This window comes from Eucyclogobius newberryi, unplaced genomic scaffold (assembly GCF_026437365.1).
Source record: "Eucyclogobius newberryi isolate DKJ021-1_F unplaced genomic scaffold, fEucNew1.0.hap1 SCAF_2, whole genome shotgun sequence".
Lineage (NCBI taxonomy): Eukaryota > Metazoa > Chordata > Actinopteri > Gobiiformes > Gobiidae > Eucyclogobius > Eucyclogobius newberryi.
The window spans coordinates 40,671,841-40,694,759 of NW_027315834.1; the positions used below are offsets into that span (position 1 = coordinate 40,671,841).

Consider the following 22,919-nt stretch of genomic DNA (forward strand, 5'->3'; position numbering starts at 1 on the left):
CTCAGGAAGGAAATACTCTTCGCAAACCGTATTCGTTTACATGATTATTAGGATGTCCAGCTTCCTCCTTTCCCCCCGTTAGAGCCCGATAAGAGCACCCACCTGGATTAAGCACCGCCACCACATCTGTACACGCACAGCCACCAATTACATCTATAAATATGAATAAGCTGAACCGTAACAGAATGAAAAACAATCTTCCTTGAGATAGCCGACCAAATAGTTTGTTTTTTGCACGTTAACAGTGCTGGACTTTGCTCAATCAAAAAGGAATCAGGAAAAGAAAATGGAAAGGTTGTGTCTGCTACTTTGTCCTTCGTTACTGTATTGGACATGTTCAATAATAACTCATGAAACCAATTAAGGGTCAAAATTAAAAAAAATACATAATCCATAAGCATTAGAACAAATCGCTTATTCAAACATTGCAAGTCTGTCTGTACTTTACTTTGGTTCATTTCATTTTACAGTGAGTACTTTTTATTTCACAACATTTGGGGGCAGGTATCTGTATTCCACTAGTTTGAACTGGACTGAAAGGTACAATTATGAATGTATTATGTATTATTGTATTATTATTATTGTATTATTTTATTATTATTAATAATAATAATAATAATAATAATAAATATATATTTAATATGATTATTATTCTGGCACGTTTATGGACACATTACGGTTTTTGTGTTTCCTTAGAACAAACAGAAATAGACATACAATATATATATATATATATATATATATATATATATATATATATATATATATATATATATATATATATATATATATATATATATATATATATATAATAAAGAGAGAAATTTTGACTTTGAAAATTGCTTTAGATGAGTAAAATTTTAAGGGAGTACTTTAATACCTTCTCATGTGATATTTTTACTTTTACTTGAGTATTTGTTTGTTCCTGTATCTGCACTTTTATTTAAGTAACACAATGTAGTACCACCACTGGAAACAACAACATTGCAAAAATCTGCACCTAAAGATGTTTTGTCATTTAATCTAATCAACTTGAATCCATACATTTGCATGGAACATTGCAACTTTAAATGCCGTTTTCCCAAAATGCACTTTTCTGACATCAGGACATAAAGATCAACCCTCACGTTCGTTTGGACCAGCCTCTTCCATAAAACGGCAGCCCATTCCCCCGGTAGAGCCGGTAAAAGCACCCCCTGGATTAAACTTCACACAACATGCAGCCACCAATTACACCCATAAATATTAATAGACTCATCTGCACATCTTCTTTTTTACCGTCACTATTACCACTAACCCGAGAAGGGTCAAAGATGCTCTTATGAACATCCAATCCATTTAAATGTTAAGCCCAATTTGCATATGCAGAGACTTTCCTCCCCTCGATACATCTTTCCTCCCCCCTGCCATCATCACATCACAAGAGGAGAGTGCATTTAGTATTCACCACTGATTGGATGCTTGATGAGATCTTCAGCAGGGCTTCTCACTCCAGAGGCGACGAGGAGCGCGAGCGTGTGTGCGAAATGTGTGTGTGTCTGCAAGTTTCACGCTGCACCGTTATTCTGCAGCGGCGCGCGGATCCGGGGAGACTTCAGGCTGTAATCACGGCAGACACACACACAGAGAGAGAAAGAGAGAGAGAGGGAAGGAGACGCATATTCTCCATTTCCTACACATATACATACAGCCAGGGACGCGGGCACTTTCCTCACACACTATGGATTTACAGTGTAATACAGGTCTTTTTGGCAAACTACTTTCGCCCCATTGCCGCTCTCAAACTACTCCAAAGTCTCATGAATAATACAAGGATTGGAAATCTGCATCAAAAGTAAAGCGGAATTGAGAAGTAGTAAAATGCTAAGAGGCAAATTGTCCGGAATAGAAGACGAGAGGCCGGAGCAAGTGAGCTGAGAGCGACACTTTAGACGCGCGCCTCTCAATACAGATGCGGCATGTTCCTCCATCATTGTATTTGTCGGCTCAGTTCTGTGTCTGAGCCGTAACAGAATGAAAAACAATCTTTCTTGCAGAGTTGTTAACTTCGATAGCCTACTTTCTCTCGAGGTAAATAGTTGCATAGAAAGGTTTTTGCACTTAAACGGTGCTGGAGGAAGTGGAAAGGTTGTGTTGGTTATACTCTATCCTTAAGTCATGTTCTGTGTGTGTTTTTTTGTTCTGTTTTGTGCTCACTGCTTAAGAAAGGTGGCTATCATGTTCAGTAATTCCTCATGAAAGAAATTAAAATGTCAAAACACAAGCACATGAATGATTATTTCATAAGCACTGTAACAAATTGCCTATTCAAAACTTGTATGTAAATTCATATTTGGTTAAGGCGAAACAGGCAATACTATTTTATTTTTGCTCTGTTTACAAGTGAGCTTGTTCATCAGGAAATCATATTATCCAATCTGCACCTAAATATGTTTTATTATTTAATTTAAATCAACTTGCATCCATAGATTTATGTAGATCACCCCTTCGCACCTACACAGGCCAAACGTTCCAATCTTGTACTTAACAAGACTTTAAACGATTTTGTTTGTTGATATCTAATTCCAAGCCTGATATATTAAAGCTTTAACTTTAAAAAAGGAGGTGAAATTAGAACGTTTACATCAAACTTCAGTAAGATCTAGTTTCCTCAACTACTAGACTTCCTCTGTGAAGTTTTGTATCCACTAGGTCAATAAAAAGAAGCAAGAAACTATAACCTGCTCTAATTTTCCAGACTTACAGTTCAAACATGTATTTATATATGTATTTATATGAAAACAGTACATGATGAAAAACTTGTAGCACATTTGCTTCTTACATTGCTCCACAAGTCGTTTCTCTAAACTTTGGTTGCTATTGTCTTGCAGCGTCTCGCCTTTTTCCCTTTGGTCCGTAAACGTATTGAATAAGAGCGCACAAGAGGAAATGGGGAGCTAATGGAGGGAGATGTTACACTGATAGAGCTGGGACAAGGCCACGAGCATAAGAGCTGCTTCTCTAACCAATGAGCATATATTATAATATTATTTTTGATTGTTTACTGTTGATTTTGGAATGTTAAACCAGAAAGGGTCCACAAGAGGGACTAGGGTAATACTGCTACTTCAGTGCATCAACTCTAAATAGAGCAGTACAATACACTCATCAAATCCAAACTTTACTGAACTAATTTGAACTTGTATATTTTTGTGAGGAAGGGCCAGGGGACACGTCCGAACTTTCACACAGTAGAAGCCTGGAGTGCAGTTGTAGCTGGCACACAAATGCCAACACGTACACACTATAGGATATGTCAACCAGTGGTGCTTGTAGTACACATCTGAAGTAACAGGGGTAATTCACTTGATAAATGTCAACTGAAATGAAGCTATCAGCTGAAAGCAATTTCCTTGTGCTTGCCTGTGTTCTGCGCCAGAGACTTTTCAGAGATTTTCACCCCTCCATCGATCATGAAGCCTCTGTTTTAAGCCAAGGTACACAATGCCCTCAAATTGCTGACATATGGACCAAGAATCACCACAAAAACCTGCCATTTCCACCACGGCCCGCCTCTGTCCAGACCCAGCCACTCCTCGGCTAAACTCTTGTTTATCCAATGACTCCAGTCTGTTTAGGCCATTAAGGCCAAACCATTTAGAAAGAGAAGGAGCCAAGGCAAATGTAATAAAGCCACAATCTGTAGCAATGTTGCAAAGCAGATTATATGAAAAGTCATGCTTTTCAAATTGAATTTGTAACCTAATGATTAGTTCTACAAAGTTAAAGTGGTGTAAACTGTAAATGAGAGTGCAGCAAGTGTGTGGGCAAAACGTGTGATTTAGGCCGACCGCCACGTGGGCCGCTTGCACGCAGTAGCACAGGAAGTACTGAAAAACAAACCATGATAGAGATGAAGACACTCACCACATAATCATATGGAGAGGTTTTCACTGGTGTAAACAGCAGCAGATGAAAGACATGTATTGTGTTCATCATTAAACATGCATCGATATCACTTCAATTTCTCTGTAGGCCATTCAAAGATAATCTATTTAAGGTAATATTAAATACATGTTCTACTGGACGTGATGTGCAAAAGAACAGTCCATGATCACCCAGACTAATGCTGGAAGCACATTTTAGATCTAAGAAAAGAAAACAGACAGCGGGCGCTTGTGGTGTTTGTTTAATGGATTTCATCAATATTGTTTTTCTCTGGAGTTACTTTGTTGAAGGAGTCATCACATTATCCATCCTGAACAGGAACAAAGGGTGTCAATTTTTCCTAAGTGCATTTTCAACAGGCTTAGCATCAATGTGAAACAAATGTTTGGCAACAGGCTAATCACGCTGCTTCTTAAGAATCCTACAGTTTGCCTCTCGCCCCATTCAGGCGAGTGCACTGGTTTTATATAAACAGACAGCCCTTGTGGCACAGAGTTTGATTAGGAGGAGGCCACAAATCCCATTAAAAGTCCATTCATCCCTCCCTTGGTGTTTGTTTGAAGACAGAAGTGTAACAAGGCAGGAGGGTGGTGACTGCTGCTGTGCCACTGCTGCCAGTCTGTGCCAGTGTCTGTTTATGCTTCAACTGTTTAACATAGATCCAGCCCAAAAGAAGAGGGCAAAGATACCAGGGGTGTGGGCAGGAACTGGTGTGCAAACAGAAAATGTCAAATTTGTTTTCCATTTGAAAAAAGACAAAAAAAAAAAAAAAAGTCTGATGCTCGAGCCACTTTTTATCCCAAGAGTTCATCTGTGAAAAACAATTGTGTCCTCGGTTACTTTCACAGTTAGCCCAGCAGTTCCTTGGTTTTAAGTACAAGGAGCTTATCGATGTCCACCGCACTGTTGTCCGCAATCTGCTGAATCTGTGAAAGAAAAGGACATGCAGGTCATTTCCAGTGGTGGTAAGCAGCAAAGTACAAAAATAAAAGTACTGTACTGAAGTCAAATTCTTAGGTGTTTGTCATTTACTTAAAGTACTGTCAGGTTGGACTACACATTTGTCTAAATCGTAGTGAACATGATTAAATTCAAGATTTTACTGAACATTTTGCCTATTTTCCACCGGGTTGACAATTTTGGTGATGTTTTTAATGTTACTTCCTGGTTGGACATGAGCAGCAGATGTGACACTGTTACTTAGCAACCACACTGTAGACCATATCAATACATATCAATTACACAGTAGTTATGATTTGACAAACAAGAATACCTTAATGTTTATTTATGTTTAAACTGTCCAGAAAATGTGTCTGTTGTGTGTAAATTGTCTCTGCAAGTCGCTCTTTGATGACATCATAGAGGGATTCAGCTCTACTTCCTGTAATTTTTTTCCCACTTAAATTTTTCAATTTTTCTTTACAAACTGCAACTTGACTGATGTAAAAACAAAAAACAATTTGAAAATCATGTGCACTTTAACTAATGTTTACAGTGGATACTTTTTACCTCACTATATTTGAGAGCATAAAGGATTTGAATTCAGGCCAACTTTGGGCAAACAGAAATGAATACATAAAATAAAAAATAGGACATTTATTGGAATTAATACTATTTACCAAAATCAGCAAAATTTTCAAAAATCAAAACCAACACAATTAACGCTTTAACAGTTCTCAAATACGTTTTACTCTTAAAGTACATTTTTAAACCTTTACTTCGATACTTATTTTTCTGCTCCTGTATCTGTACTTTTACTTGGAGTACTACAACAACAATGGAGTACTTCATCCACTACAGGTCACTGTGTGTAATTTCATAAAGATGAAGTATCTCTGGTCTCAAACCTGTTTCTCCACGAGTCGTATGGTGTCTTCCGAGTGTGCGTCCTTGGCTTTCTTGACCTGTGCGACGGCGTTAGTGCGCACTCTCCTCACCGAGTCTTTAGCCTTGTTGCCCAGCTGTTTGGCCAGTTTGCTCAGGTTTTCTCTATGTTCACGTGTCACTCTGCAAAGCAATAACAAGAACATTTAAGGCTGAGAGAGAAAGGCAGAAAGTGACAAAAGCTTTATGTTGACAATATTAAAGGATGTGAATATATAGTTTAGTTTATTTAAAAACCCCATTAGAAAAACATGTGCAAAAACCTCAGAGTGCACAGCAAACAACCACACGAAGAAACAATATAACTAAACACACGTTACAAAACATTTAAAAAGATTACATTTCTATGGTTAAAGCGTTGGATTAAAGTTCAAAGTGCATTGCTCAAGCTTGTGGGAAGAAGCTTTTAGCGTGACAAGACTCAGGACTCTGCAGTGGCCAAAGAGCTTGAGTGAATCGAAGGACTCGGTTTAAAGTCTACATTTGTAAAGCGCTACAAGAGAAGGCAGGTCACATCGTTTAAAGCTTTCCTTCTCTTTGGCTGAACAGTACCGAAGCTCACAGTTACGCAGCCAATAAAAAGTCCTTCAGTGGTGCAGCGTTAAAGGTGCATCAATGTGTGTTTCTTGTACCGCTTCTTGCGCTTTAGTTTCTAATGTTTTTGGTCTATACTTTGACATTACCAGATTGGGTCATTATTTCATGTGTTGTCCTCACTTCATTCATGCTTACATTCAGACCGTTATTCTTACAATTAGTCTTACTTCAGTAGAAGTTTCCCCAAATACTTTTTTTACTCTTACACAAGTCATTTCTTAGACCACAACTTTGCACTTCTACTTGAGTAATATTATTATGAAGTATTAGTGGTACTTTTTTGACCACGCTATAACTCTATAATGTATCTTTTACTATTCTATTATATATTTTGTACTATTTGCAAGTACTACTTACTGTATTACTTATTAATCTTCTACATTGACTGAATACAACCTTTTAAATGCACTTCATAAATGTACGAACAAACAGAAAATGTTTACAAGGGTAAATCTGCATAATATACGGTAGAGAACACTTATGAGCTTTACATAGGCAGCTCCATGCTCCGACTGTAAACAACTTAGTATCAAACCACTAATCAGCCACTTTCTACAGGTTTAAGTTGCCGCCCACACGTCAGTCATTCCAACAAGTTTTCACTTTTGCACTTTGTAATCACTCCACAAATCCCATTTCTCCCCCGTTTCGCTCTCCCACTTTTGTCTTTAATTGGCATTTTTTCGTTCTTTTTGCCTCATGGATTATTTGCAAACAATCCGAGTGTGGCGCGTATTTACCACAAACAATACGGCCTAATTACCCATTCCAGAGCCAATCAAGGAGCGCCTTCTCTTTGGAAATGCAAATGTAGGATCGGAGCGGAGCGTGCCGAGACTGATTGCAGGGGGGAGAGTGGTCTGACTCTTGTGTCCCTCCTCTGCCAGACAAACACCTGCTTCTACACACATATATATACACACACACACTCACTGTACATGTCCTTTACACACACACACACACACACACTCACTGTACATGTCCTTTACACACACACACACACACACACACACACACACAGTACATGTCCTTTACACACACACACACACACACACACACACACACACACACACACACACACACACACACACACACACAGAGAGAGAGAGGTGTAGTGAGTGAGGGACGGATAGTTTTGTGCCAGCGTGTTTGATTTGGAGCGGTCAAAAAGAGGCTGCAGAAGGACCCGGCGCACACATCAACACGTCGGGGGCTTTGTAAGGCTAAAGCACAAGCCAATAATTCTGTCACTCACAGTTTAGAGCACGGAGACTTTGGGATTTACCAAAAGTTGAAACGCAACACTAGAGCTCTCCAAGTGATGGATGAATTTATGCATTTGCAGATACAAAGACATGGGAAATTTATCTGGACAAAAGGCCCCAAGAGTCACGTTAAAATGATTACCACAGTCAGAAAAAGGATGTTTTGAATGAAATATGAATTATTGCACAAGGTAGAGGATAGGGAGAATTCAATAAAATATTAAATTACCATTTATTATCGTGGGTCAGTGGATGAAAACAATATGTTTTTTGCTGTTAATATTTTGGAGCAATTTTATGATTAAGCAACAGGAACAGTTGTTTGAGTTTAATTGAATACTTTTTCTTTAATTGTACATTGCTCTATTTTCTTCTGGTATTTTACGTTTTTTTTTTTAAATTATTTTATTTTTTAAGTTATTTTCTCCAAATAACCTGTTGGCTGATATTTATATAAGACAATAATAAAAATAAAAAAACACATTAAAAGTAAACAATTCAATGCAACACTTTTAGCACTTTATTGAATCCCAAGGTCAGTTGTGCCCCTAAATGCAATACTATATATTCTATGGTAATAATAGTAATTAAAAACCAAACCTTGCTTTCATTAACCTTTGAGTAAGACCGACTGCAGTATGGTAAATAAAATGTTTTATTTGGGACCAGATCAGTGAAGCGCTGCATAATTTCAAGGTCATTATAGTTCCACTTTCAATCCATCAGCCACTAATGGCCTGATGAACCTCCCAGAGTATTTGAAGTCCTAATGTTTCTAAAAACCAGGGAAATGTGGAAAAGTCAGACAGAGAAAAAGTGCAGGGAAAGTTTGGGAGCGACTCACTTGGGAACAGGCACTTTGATGACGGTCCCGTCCGCCTCTGGGTTCAGGTTCATGCTGCTCTCTCTCAGGGCGCGAGTGGCCGCCGCCGTCGCCTGGAGACACACAGGACACACACGGCACAAAGATATATGAGTGTGTTGTTAGCTTTAACCAACGGGCAGCGCGGCGAGGTGCAGGTAGTGGTCTGATCCCAGCTGGCAGTCATTAAGGTGCTCCACGTTCAGTGTGTGTGCAGCACAGGCAGCAGTGTGTGGAAACGCCTCGGGCCACTGTCAGCCCAGGCCCACTGGGACACCACTGAGAGGTTGCAGGGCAGAGCGCTGACCCCTGCTGACCCCGATCCAGAGTCTGCAGTGCCGTGTATATACATGGTTACCAGCACAAACACAGATGTGTGCAGGGGTTTGTTCGTTCTAATAAGCTAATTCAAACTATTAAGTCCAGTTAACTCTTTGAGTCCATTACTAATGTCTTCTTTAATGCATATTCAAAATGTAGTCTTCCAGATCTGATATTTTTCAAATAACTTATATGCCCCAATTGTGTTACATAAAATGATTCCAAGTGGTAAATTTATTTTGTATTTATTCATTTATTTTATTATTACAATTCTACAGCCCTGCAGCATTTACACATAAACTATTTCCATTAAAATCTTAAATCCTTATAGTTGTACTGCACCAACAAAATATTGTCTTGCACAGACAGAATTACTTTTGAAATGTATGTGTCCTTCATTTATGAACACAAGTAGTGATGAAACTAAAGATTATTTTACCAATCGATTAATGTAGGGTTTATTCTTTCACTTAATCGATAAGTGATGCTGCTTCAGGACATCCTGATAGAGTTTAATTTAAGCTAAAACTGTTTCTTAATCATAAAACTTCTTCTCTCAGCCCACCATGGCATGTTTTGGAGTCTTTATAGTCCTGATGACGTTTATTTTAATATTAAATTGCTTGACAATCATTTCAATAATGGATAAATTGCCCTTAATCCGATTAACTTGTTTTAGCCCCAATTATCCATTTTATGGTCACTGGTTACTTCTGTTCACATTTTCAACAACCTTTCCCCCCCGAACAACACCGCTCAGTGCTGAAGGCGATAAGAGCAGCTGACTGTGCTCTAGATTAGAAGAAGCTCAGTGAACATCACAACATTTCTGTATCATAAACATAGACACTCTTTATGTATTACAATCAGTTTCATATGCAACACGTCTTCTCTCATGCTAAAATACAAATCCCCTTTCCCCCTAAATCACTAACAGCTCCAGTAAACACAGACCCGCGCACAAAAAGGGAACGAGGCCAGATTCTTAACAGTCACACTGCTCAAACTGCGTCGGCAAACCACATGACAACTCCCCGAGCGGAGCGTTACAAAGGGTGCAAATGTGCAACACGAGCAACACAGCCTTTCATTTCCGATGTGCCGTCTCCTCTTTCTCCATACTTTCTCGACAGCTCCTCCTGGCCTCCTCCTCCGGAGGAGGAAACGCGATGGCAGCGAGATTAAAGGAATTTATTTGTATGCATTAGATTAATTCAGCAGATCTCATTTCTTTTCTTTTGTTAAATTCATCCGGTGCTCTCCAGACGTTCTCTTTGAGCGCCGGGTGATGAATTCAGTTCATACCTATGTTTGATTGTTCTCAGCATCATATTCATCACGGTTTCCTGCCTCCAAAGACCGCTCTGGTGGTTTCTGAAAGCCGAGTGGAATTCTCTGGGAAGCCAAACCAGGCAAGATCTGGTTAATATGTTGGGAGAGGAAGAGGAATCACATTGAAATGCAACATCAAACATCAAAAAGGCCTGGTTCAAAGCAGAGTCTGACTAGGACTGGGTTTGTAGAGAAAGACATTTCATTAACAAACGGAGTATAGTGACTTTAATAGGGCTGTGGTCCTTTAACGTTTAGTCGCTCCATCGGTTGAGTTTGCCAACATTTTTATTTGACTACTAACTATTTTGAAGGAGTTGTATTCACAAACAACAGCAGAAAGGAGAATGTTGTGAGATATGCATTTTCTGGTAAATGAAGTAAATTACTTTTCTAATGTACAACTGTGAAGACAAATGTACAAATAAGGAAACTAACTAACTACCGTATTTTTCGGAGTATAAGTCGCACCGGAGTATAAGTCGCACCGGAGTACAAGTCGCACCGGAGTACAAGTCGCACCGGCCAAAAAATGCATAATAGAGAAGAATAAAACATATATAAGTTGTACAGACAAATAATATCACATATAAGTTGCTTCGGAGTATAAGTATATGTATATAAGTATAAATATAAATATAAGTATAAGTCGCACCCGGCCAAAACTATGAAAAAAGGTGCGACTTATAGTCCGGAAAATACGGTAATATCTTGTGATTTTAGTGTAACTTGTTTGTTTGATCTACCTTTTTACAGATGATACACTGTTTAGTAGTAGTCTTAATATTTGTAATTTCCATGATCTCGTGTAATCTTGTCAGTCCGTTTGGGTCAGAGACTTTGATATTCACCTCGCTTCAGATACTTCAGTCGTCTTCTCGATTCATCGGACATGTCGACTACAAGCCTAGACTTTAGACACACACTTTTCCTTATGCTAAATGACGACGGCCTTCCGATTTTTATGCTCCTAAAGTTTTGCCGTGGTTTGACTACAAATCAATGAATGGAAAACAATCGCCACAACGCCGCGGCTGCACTTGGTAATGGATCGTCGTCGTTAAAAGCTGATTACCGCTGCGTGCAGAGGACTTCGGTGCAGCACGGGGAACATCACCATAATCTGTGTGTGGTCCAAGGGCCAATTTATGAAAGGAGAGTTCAGACTGAAGCTGTGACTGATGCCAAGGTTTGCATGTGTTTTTGCTGTTGCGATGGCTCAGTGAAATTGGGGAAAACACTAACTATCAGGGCTGCTCGATTATGGCAAAAATCATAATCACGATCATTTAGCTCATAATTGAAATCACGATTATTTAATTCAAACTATTGATTCTCTACTGTCAAAATTATATTTTATTCAACTTTTATTTTTCCAATTTTCAAGTAAAAATTTGAAAAATATGGAAACTGTCAAATGAACTTTCATTTGGACGTTAATCAATATTCAAAGGGGCAGAATGTCCCTTTACTAGCAGAGGATTCACCACTTCCTTGTCTCAAATGCAAATGTTTTTACTGGAATGTTCCACTGTAAGGCATTAAACTTAACCAGCTTACATCTATTCTATTTACAGGCATTTCAATTTCTAAAACATACCCTGTATCTGTGAGCGGTGTCGCCTCTCCACAGATCTGAGCTGTAACTTGGCCTAAAGCCACTCGCTTATAGTCACGTAGGTTTAAACTGTGGATAGTTCCAGGCAAAGCTATAACATCTCCATGGAAACAAGCATCTGGCAAATGAAATATTGCACCTTTAAATAAAAATGTGTCTAAAGTTTCCCCTTTGTGAAAACAAACAGTCTACAGCAGAATATAATCAGTGTGTGGTTAGGAAAGCACTCAACATTAAAAATTGTAATTAAATAATTAAAGAGAAAATGTGTTTGTATTTTCTTCATAAAAGAAAGTAAAGTCTTGCTTTGACCCACGAGACCGTCACAGTCAGTACATGGAGCTGTGATCGGGGCTGCCACTGACTAGTCTGCGGGTATTTCTATTGTGTATTACGATTCTTTAATAAATATATAAAAACAAAGATCAAAAATATGCTGCCTGAGCGTCTGGATAGAGAATATTTAACAGTAACATTTATTATTGGTAAAAAATCTAAATGGTTTAATCTTTTAGTCTTTGTTAGTCTTCTGGCATTTGTTTTGCAGTCTGTATAGTCCAGATAACGATCAACTATTACTAGTTATGTGAATAATCAATAGGGCACAATTATTCAGATTCATCGTCACAGCCCGAGCTGTGATTGCTTAAGAGACGGGCCATCTAGAAACAAGAAAAGTGGGAGTGAAGAGGGTCAAACGGAGAAAAATAATCTGTTCCTTCCTAACCTGAGGGTAAAATGAGGTCATTTCCCTTTCTGTGACAACTCACAAGCTCAAGTGCCCACATCTCAGCAGTTATACATACACATGCTGCCATCTTTCACTCAGAACAAAGGACTGCGTGAGAGATCAATCAATTAGCATACGAGACAAAGTCCAAGGGAGGCCCAGATCAGGTTTCACTCCGGTTCTGCGCTCGCTCACTCTTCCTTCACAGAGGGTTATTTTGATAAAGCTTATGGTTACTGCCCGTTTGTCGGCGGGAGACAAACGCAGAGCGGGCAGAGGGTCCTTTTACCTCAGGGAAGCTGCTCATGTTGACCACAATGAGCAGAGGGGACTTCATGGAGATCTGGCCCAGCTGGTTCAGAGGGAACTTCCCGTCTTGAGTCGTCACCACAATGTGATCCAGAGCTCCTAAACAGGACACACACGTTTAGTCACTGGAATGGCGAAAGTTACCCTTCAATTAAACTGGTTTAAAGCTCCCAAGTGTTTAGACATCATCATTTGGACTGTTGGAATTATTGATCTAACGACTTCCCTGTGGAATTTCACATGTGCAACGAGGACAGTATGAGACAGTGTAAGTGTCATAATAAGAACTATAATTATGACCACTGATTGAACAGTATTGTGCTTGGAGTAACATGTTTATTATGCAAGAATTATATTGCTTTTGAAATGTATTCGTCAGCCCCCTTTCTGCACAGATCATTGTAGACAGAAATTCAGGCAATAAAATAATAAAAATATTGCAATTAATAAAATGTTATCGTAAATCCAGTGTGTAAATACAATATGACAACGATTAAGACAATTTGGCGTAATACATATTCATACGTTCACAAAATTAAGATCCATTTGATAAAAAATAATGACAGATGAAGATGATTTAAGTTTAGGCCATCTTGCGAGAACATCTTGCAAATAGGGACGTCACAATATCAATTTGAAGGTCATGATTATAGTGAGAAGAAACATCACAATCTTATGACTATTCACGATTATTAACTAAGACCAAACAACATCAAATCCTTAATTAACTTTCTTTCACAATGTTTAATGGATCTCTATCCTCACTAGCGTTATGAAATCAAACATTCTAATGAAAAAGTAATATTGGCACATAAACAGCACGAAAAAATATGTAGTTTCGCTTTTTTGGAGCGTTCAGTTGATTTTATTTGTACCTGTAATCAACCCTATTAATAAATACATAAATAAAATCCTTAAGATTAAATAGAATAGATTCAACTGAAATGAATCAATGTTGCTGCCAATGAAATGTTATACGTTTTTGTACTTTTACATTATTCATCAAAGTGCTCAAACTAATTGCCCCTGGTGGGATGATAACGTTATTTTTTTAATTCTTAAGTCACAATGTAATCCTGCATTTTTACACTGTGACCGGAATAATCACAACTATTGATTAACCGGAAAAATCATGACATTCCGACTTGCAAGCACAGCCATCAGCCAATCACACACTGGTAAACTGAAGATGAAAAGTGCCTTCTGTGGTAGAAATGGCAGCATTGTGCAAGTGTTTCCATGAGCTCCAGTGCGAGGTGCAGTGGACCTGTGTGTATCCCTCCCCGGCTCAGTCTCTCTCTGTCCCGCTCGTCCATCTGGCTAAGCTCAGACGCTGTTGTTTCCTTCTTCTGCACCTCTGCCTTACATCACTGCTCCCTGCGGCCCAGTGCAGACTGTAGCGCTGCTGCTGGGGAGTGTTTCTGTGCTGGAGAAGGGGGAAGGCGAGGTGAGCCAGAGGTAATGGCACTATATGAGCGGACTATAATTAGCTTTCAAAGAAAACGCTGTGGTAATCATATCCATCATGCAAGTAGTTAAAGAGTACACTCCGTGAAATATGAATACCCTGTACATTTTGAATATTGAGTGTATCGTTTATAGTAAAAAAAATGCTACAAAAAGATTAGAAATAAAACCGTAAACTTTCAAATTCAAGCGTATAAATTGATATTTCAGCAGGGTTTTTTATATTTGTTTTTATAGGCATTTCACTAGGACGGCAACAAATTCATTGATTAATTGCAACTGATATTATAGAAATATTGATCAAGAAATGTAGTCTATACACAGACTACAAAAGGTTTTATCCAGAGGTTTTATTTCTCAGGCAGAACAAGAATCACAGAAATATGACTAAATGTTGTGCTTTTAATGAAAACACCCTTTTAAATGTAAATATTCTCCACCAGGATGTCCTCATACCAGACAGCTTCAGTTCAGCTTTAGCTTTCTAAAATTGAGTACAAATATCATTTTCAGAGGCCTGTCACATTCTAGGCAGCTAATCTATATATATATAAAGACTAATTGCTAGACTAATCGATTACCAAAATAATTGCTATTTGCAGCCCAACCTTTTACATTTGTCTGATAATTAAATATCAACTAATATGTTTAAAAACATGTTTTAACACATGTTTTAACACATCAACTGAACATCATTATCGGGATAGTACAAAAAATATTGAGATATTAATATTTGTCAAAATCGTCCACCCCAGATTGTTACTTGAGAATAAGTGTGATTAAAATGTTTCCATATTTGTAGATTAAGTGGGAGAAAAAAAAAAAAAAAATCAATCAAATTAGATCATATAAATAAATATGTATATATAAAATAAAATATAAAAAAAATATTTTTTTAATAAAGATTATTTACATTATGCAAATGTAAATATTAGCTGATATCAAGTAATAATCAGTGAATCGTAAATCCTAACCAACAGGCAAGTGTTTTAAACTTATAAAAGTGTGAAAAATAAATGCTTTGTAGTGTTGTCACGATACTAACATTTCAAATTCAACTTCGATACTGAGGAATGTACTCCATTCTCAATAGTGATATTTATTAAACATTACAGTCTTATACTAGTAGAAGCTCAAGATACTTCTCACACTGTTTACAAAACAAAGAAGGCGTATCTAGTTTCTATATTAGTTTTAGTATCGATTAGTATCTGATTTTTGATACTTTTGACAACCCTAATGCCTAGTACCTGCAGCTTTGTAAGACATAAGTCAAGTTTTAACTATTAAACCAACTGTACCCCTGCAGCTGAAAGAATAAGGCTGAAAAATGGTATGATAAATGCATTATTTATACGTTATTATGTTGTTATATTGACTAGGGCTGTGCAATTAATACACTTCAAATAGAAATCCAATCATTTCAACTCATCAGTGATATATTTGGGGTTTTCAATTGAGTTCAGACTTTGAAGGAGTAGTGCTGATATTATTGTTTATGCTCTTGAAATATATGTAAAAATGTATGTATTTTAATTTTAATTTAAAACTTGTTATTAAAAAAGGTAAACATCTTTATCTGATATCATTAAAATACACCGAAAACAACCACTTTTCACTCAGAACTCCAAGTACATTTCTGCAGCGTTAACGCATAGAATATTTCTGTGTTTTCTGTTGTGCCAGTATTTAGCCATATCGTGTACGAATCAGCTGGCATTCCCACAACCCAGTGCTTTCAAATTTAGAAGCCCACACCTAAAAATTCCCAGACAATCATGACGTTCTGAACAGCAATCATTCTTAGGCTAGATAACTCCTTTTTTTTTACATAATGACATGATGACTTGTTTGGGGATTGTTTAGTCTACTCCACGTTACCACAGAAACAAGTTCTGTCCATCATAGTTTACTCTGGGAGACTGATCTTTTCACTGCGGGCCCGAGTATAACTTTCTGCCACACATTTAGCTCACACAACAAGCGCACGTATATAGAAGCGTGTCCGTCAAAGACACACAAGAGAGGTCGTCACGCACAAATGTACAGCAAATGTTAAGTAGAGCCAGATGAGGAGCTCGCGGAACAAACACACACATTGTCATACGAGACTAAAACAGACGTCATTTCATTCCACCGACTCATCTCTGCCGTCAACTCTAAGTCCAGTTGCATCCGCGGATTACGGTACAGCTGCTCAAAAAAGAGGGACAGTGGTTTGGGATTAAGGAACAAAACAGGAAAGGCAAGACATACAGATTCTTCCTGGTTGTCCTTCCAAATTCTATATATGTTCCTCACTGATTAATGTTTTCGGAGTTTGAGTTTAATTTTCAGCGTCCAGAAAAATAAAGAGGCAAATGCTTTCATGTATGTTTTTACCTGTGAATGTTTCTAAACGCAACTGGACAGAAAGATGATGGTGGTAAGCATATACACAATAACATCTTAGATACTTTAAACATGTTTTTATGGATAAAACAACCGCAAATGTTCCATCCACCAACAGAGAGAATCAGAATCAGAAAAGGTTTATTGCTATTGTCAATGAACAAAATTCACAACACATAGGAAATTGCTTTGGCGATTTGGTGCAACATAAAACAATGAACAAAACAAGATATAAGAACAAAAACAAGATATATAGAATCAAAAAGGGCATGCATGAAGAAAAACAATTTAAATTTACTATAAGATGAAAATAAAATAGGCTTACAATGCAAACAAAATTCACATTTACATTTACAGATGTAGTGCAGAAAGTGAACAGTGCAGTGAGTGATTGATTAAGCTGTATTTAAAGTGGCAGGTGTTAGGGAGTGTTCATGTGGCGGGAGGTTCTTGCCTGAGGGGAGTGGCCTCCTGTCTGAGGGGAGTGGCCTCCTGCCTGAGGGGAGTGGCTCAAATAGTCCGTGTCCAGGGTGAGAAGGGTCGGCTGTGATCCGACCTGCACGTCCTAGACTCCTGGAGATAGAAGTCTCTGTTTGTCCCTGGCTGTGGCTCCAGCGTACCACACAGTGATGGAGGAGGTGAGGATGGACTCAATGATGGCCGTGTAGAACTGCACCATCATCTCCGTTGGCAGCTTGGCTTTCCTAAGCTGCTGCAGGAAGTACATCCTCTGCTGGGCCTTCTTGATGAGGGAGCTGATGGTGGGCCCCCACTTGAAGTCCTGGGTGATGGTGGTGCCGAGGAAGCGGAGGGAGTCTACGGTGATGATGGGGGAGTCTGAGATGGTGAGGAGGAGCTGGGGGGCTGTGACTTTCCTGAAGTCCACGATCATCTCCACTGTCTTCTGGGCGTTGAACTCCAGGTTGTTACCGCTGCACCAGGACACCAGCCAGTCCACCTCCCTCCTGTAGACAGACTCATCCTCGTCCGAGATGAGACCGATGAGGATGGTGTCGTCTGCAAACTTGATTAGTTTAACAGAGTCGTGGCTGAAGATGCAGCAGTTTGTGTACTGGGAGAAGAGCAGGGGAGAAAGTACACAGCCCTGTGGAGCTCCTGTGTTGATAGTCCGTGTGTCCGAGACATTCTTCCCCAGCCGCACGCACTGCCTCCGATCTGTCAGGAAGTCGGTGCTCCACCTGCAGGTGGAGTCAGGTACATTGAGCTGGGAGAGCTTGTCCTGGAGCAGAGCAGGGAGGATGGTGTTGAATGCAGAGCTGAAGTCCACAAACAGGATCCTGGCATAGGTTACCGGGGAATCCAGATGCTGCAGGATGAAGTGGAGTGCCAGGTTGATGGCGTCGTCCACTGACCTGTTGGCTCTGTAGGTGAACTGCAGGGGGTCCAGCAGGGGGGAGGTGAGGGACTTGAGGTGGGGCAAAACCAGGCGTTCAAATGACTTCATGACTACATGACTACAGACTACAGACTACAGACGGGGGCAGAGTTGGGTTGGGAGAGAGGGTGGTCTCGAACCTGGAGTAAAAGGTGTTGAGTTCCTCAAGGCAGTTTCCGGTCATTGCAGCGTGGGGGGCTCTGGGCTTGTAGTTGGTGAAAAACCAGAGCCCACTCCAGACAGAGGCAAGGTTGACGCCTTGGAGGGCGTCATTCAATGAAGAACAGTATTGTAAATCTATGAGAATAAATAAGCGTCTTTTACACCATAGACTTTTTGGTCTGTATCTAATTAAATATATTTAGCATTTAAACAGGGGTAACTACTCATGCATTACAAAGTTCCTAAAATAAAGCATATTTTAAACATCAAAACATCTTTCCAGATATGAAAGAAAAAATTATATTTTTTTTCCCCTCATAGGGATCGTTCTCAATTTTTTTCTTCTTCTAAATGTTATCAAATGAAAACAAATAAAATGGCCTTCCCTTGCCATTTAATACAAAATGTCAAATTTCTTCCTCCAAAAACTGAACTTTGCTCCAAAATATGTGGTTTTATTGACAGAGGAAAAGCTGTGGCCCTCTTGATTAAAATGACCCAAGCTAATCATTGACCATTAAAAATGTCTGGATAAATTGCACAGCTCTAATAAAAAAGATTATGTCTTACCTAAATTGAATGTGCAGTGAAGGGTTAAAGGGAGGGACTGAAACAGACTCAGGAGCAGCTGAGGTCAGTGGGCAGGAGAACAGAAGTTTAATGAAAGGAAAAGATGAAATGTAGTGAGATCTATAGAGAACAGTGAAAGAAGATATGTTGTGCTCAGTAGAGATGGATGACATGAACAATGATTCATGTCTTTGCTAAGGAAAATCACAGAGCAAACAAAATATCATGTAATTTTAAGGATAACTCCATCTACTCTCCCTCACCGTCTCAGCTACACTTGCTACAGCTACTCTGACCAGCGCTTTGTATTATCTGTTTGCCTACACTTGTTTATTGTTTAGCTACACAAATTCAACTATTATGTTTGCATATAATTCAAACCTAAAACATCAATTGCAACTAATGTTTCTTTCTTTCTCAAAAAACAGTTTGTTAGAGTGTGACACGGAGACGACCTGGATGAAATAGAGGAAACACGGGTAAACCTGCGGTCAAAGTAAGGTCATGAAAGGCAACTGCTTACTCCTGAAGTATAGAAATATGTACATATTAAATATCTATTATAGACAGAAATTGTAATTGTAATATATTGTCCAAAATAATGGGTGCACCGGAGTAAATGTTCCATTCTGTTTGATCTATTATTAATTCTATAAAATATGAGCCAATAACCAACCACAAATTGCAACAAAAATGATTTTGCTGGTGATTCATATTGACAGCTGTTGCATTTGTCCATAAAATGTGGAGAATTTCCTTAAACAATCAAGTCAATGTTAAACATAAGAAACATATTCAGAAACAAAAGACTGAGGAAGTGTGATGGCTTGAATACCTGGGGTGGTCCTGATGCTGAGGTTGCGTGTGAAGTCATTTTTGAGAGCATCAAGCACTGCATTCATGTCCATCTTCACTTCATCCAGATTAATGATATCTTCCACCAGCGCTGAATTTATATTCACCTTAACCGACTGACCCTTTGCCTTGGCTAGAGATGAAAAGACACCAAAATGAATTCTAATAATCAATCGGCTCATGTACTAAGATCCTGCCAAAAGATTTCCAGAGGACGTATGTCAATTATTATTTCATTACAACACAAACCTTTTGCCTTTTTAGTAGCATAATAACGACTACATGCAGTGGGGAAACAGGTCGTCTGTGGACAAAGTGTTGGCACGCTGACGATGCGGACAGCCACAGCAGGAGACCAGAGCTGCTGCAGCAAAGGCCGGAAGAGCAAAGAACGCAGCAGGCCCCCGCTCATCGCCATGACTGAAAAAACAAAGAAACAAGACTTTTAACCTATACAATAATAAGAGGCAGCACTATAACACGATTTTTGTCTGCTGGGAGAAGTAATGACACATCTCAACCAGCAGGAGGTAGACCTACTTCATGTTCAGAGCTGTTTTGAAATGCCTACAATATTACAATTAGAAATAAATCTCTTGTAGATTATATAAACAATATGGCAATTAATCAGTACTCCTTTTCAATTTTCTTTACAGCTCTGCTTAAGTCTCTCATTGGCATTTTGTCTGACTATTTAACATGTTTGCTGAACTTCAGATCAAGTATTAATTTTTACAATCACACCGAGTCAATACCGAGTCAGGAAAAAAGGCCTTCAGCAACTTTGCTGCCCATCAGACGAACAAAACACAGAGACGATTTCAATAAAAAAATATTTAATGATTTTAAAGCACTGTTTAAGGACTACCCTTGATGCTGATGCTTTTGCTTGCATTATTTTTTGTGTCTATGGTGTCTTCTGCTCACATCTAAGGCACATAAATAAACTTTCATGAAAATGATAAAGGGTGGATAAAAATATAGAACGCAATAGAAAGTTGGATTTGATTAGTCTTGTGGCTCAGCAAAAATACTTTAAAGTAGCTCTGCTTGTGTACAGCACCAAAGTACATCTCGGACATGTTAGTGCCATATGAACTATCTCGGACTCTGAGGACCTCAGGGACCGGCCTCCTGCTGGTGCCAGAGTCAGGACTAAACATGGACCGGCCTCCTGCTGGTGCCCAAAGTCAGGACTAAACATGGATCGGCCTCCTGCTGGTGCCAGAATCAGGACTAAACATAGACCGGCCTCCTGCTGGTGCCAGAGTCAGGACTAAACATGGGCCAACCTCCTGCTGGTGCCAGAGTCAGGACTAAACATAGACCGGCCTCCTGCTGGTGCCAGAGTCAGGACTAAACATGGACCGGCCTCCTGCTGGTGCCCAGTCAGGACTAAACATGGACCGGCCTCCTGCTGGTGTCAGAGTCAGGACTAAACATAGACCGGCCTCCTGCTGGTGCCAGAGTCAGGACTAAACATAGACAGGCCTCCTGCTGGTGCCAGAGTCAGGACTAAACATGGACCGGCCTCCTGCTGGTGCCAGTCAGGACTTAACATGGACTGGCCTCCTGCTGGTGCCCAGAGTCAGGACTAAACATGGACCGGCCTCCTGCTGGTGCCAGTCAGGACTTAACATGGACCGGCCTCCTTCTGGTGCCAGAGTCAGGACTAAACATGGACCGGCCTCCTGCTGGTGCCAGAGTCAGGACTAAACATGGACCGGCCTCCTGCTGGTGCCAGAGTCAGGACTAAACATGGGGAATCTGCGTTTCAGTTTTATGCAGCTGAAATCTGGAACAGTCTTCCTGAAGATGTGAGACAGGTTCTACTCTGACAATGTTCAAATCTCTGCTCAAAAACAGCTGTTGTATATGACTGAAAGGATTGTATCTACTCTCTTCTCTTTTTAAGTGAATCATTATTATTTTTGTTCTTATTGGTTTGTGTTGTGCTTATTATGCATCTTTTCCTGTTATGTTAAGCACTTTGAATTATTTTGTGTACAAATTGTGCTCTACAAATAAACTAAATGTTTAGTTGTTTAAAGAATTATACCTCTGACAACCAAACAATTACAAGTAAATATTTAGGCTACACATGAGATTAGCATCTAGGAGATAAAGCTTGGCCCATCAGGTGGCCAGGTGTAGCAGATGGCTTCAGAATATGTGACGGTGACAGATCTTTTAGAGGTAAAGTCAAGCAGAAAAAGGTGCAGATGTTCAGCTGAAAATACCCCACTCTAACCCTCCTTTGTTTTGGAGCTGCGTCCATTTATGGCATGAGTTTACATCTGCTCCATGTATAGTAGCACTGCCAAATAATAGGGGTCTAAACATGTTCTACCAAACTTGATATTACAAACGTGCAAAGATACTTAAAAGGACACAATATAGGTTTTTAGGGTCCAAAACCTTCTTTTCTACATGGAGATGTTACTTTGTCTGAAATGATCCACAGAACGGCATACAACTAAGTACTGTTAGACAAATAATTGAATAAATGAAATATAGAAACGTTTATATTGTAGTGTAAATTTCAGGCAAAGCCATAACATTTTGTGAAATGAGAAAAGCAGGTTACGGACCGACATTAGAAATGTTACATAGTGCAACTTTAAAACAAGAGTCAAATAACACGAATTTTGTGACACAATTATTTATAAGAATGTTTTTTTTACATAGCCGGCTAAGACATACAATTATACAATCATAATGTAATATGTTCGGGCGATTTAGGTCAAATAATTCTTCTTGATAATGAATATTATATAATTACACATTCATTGAAGTAGCCCATAGTACGTGTAATATAACATTATCATTAGAAATAATTAAAAATTACCACGTGAGTCAGTGTTATACATTTAGTTAAACGTATTGAATGGGTTTTAAGAATGTTTTAAGACAAATTAAATAAGAGTTGAAGGTCGACCACACGCTGTAGTGGGCATTTAGGTAAATTTAACAACTCATACGCTTCCAAACATCGCAAATATTCTCATAAATTTCAACACGTATACGTACCCTGAGTTTTAAAGCCTATGGGCGAACATTAAACCTTTGACTGAAGCTGACGGGACCCCGAAAAAGACACGATGGACCAGTTCCTACGTCACAACTCTGCGTCGACTTGAAACGAAACCCAGCGTATGTGATTATATTTTTAACGCGACACACCAACGGGGCGGTGTCGAACGTCTGTGAGCTGCTCTGACCTCCAACGGGAG

At 39.1% G+C, this 22,919-nt stretch overlaps 1 protein-coding gene across 1 annotated transcript; it reads right to left on the minus strand.

Annotated features, from left to right (window-relative positions):
* Positions 1-4,151: 4,151 nt before the first annotated feature.
* On the minus strand, positions 4,152-22,836 carry mrrf (mitochondrial ribosome recycling factor). The gene is made up of 7 exons (XM_072455346.1): positions 22,717-22,836; positions 19,936-20,106; positions 19,667-19,819; positions 12,826-12,944; positions 8,518-8,609; positions 5,775-5,934; positions 4,152-4,853 (listed from the first exon to the last, which is right to left on the minus strand). The coding sequence occupies exons 2-7, from the start codon at positions 20,102-20,104 to the stop codon at positions 4,776-4,778; spliced, it is 771 nt and encodes a 256-aa protein (XP_072311447.1). The 5' UTR covers positions 20,105-20,106; positions 22,717-22,836; the 3' UTR covers positions 4,152-4,775.
* Positions 22,837-22,919: the final 83 nt, after the last annotated feature.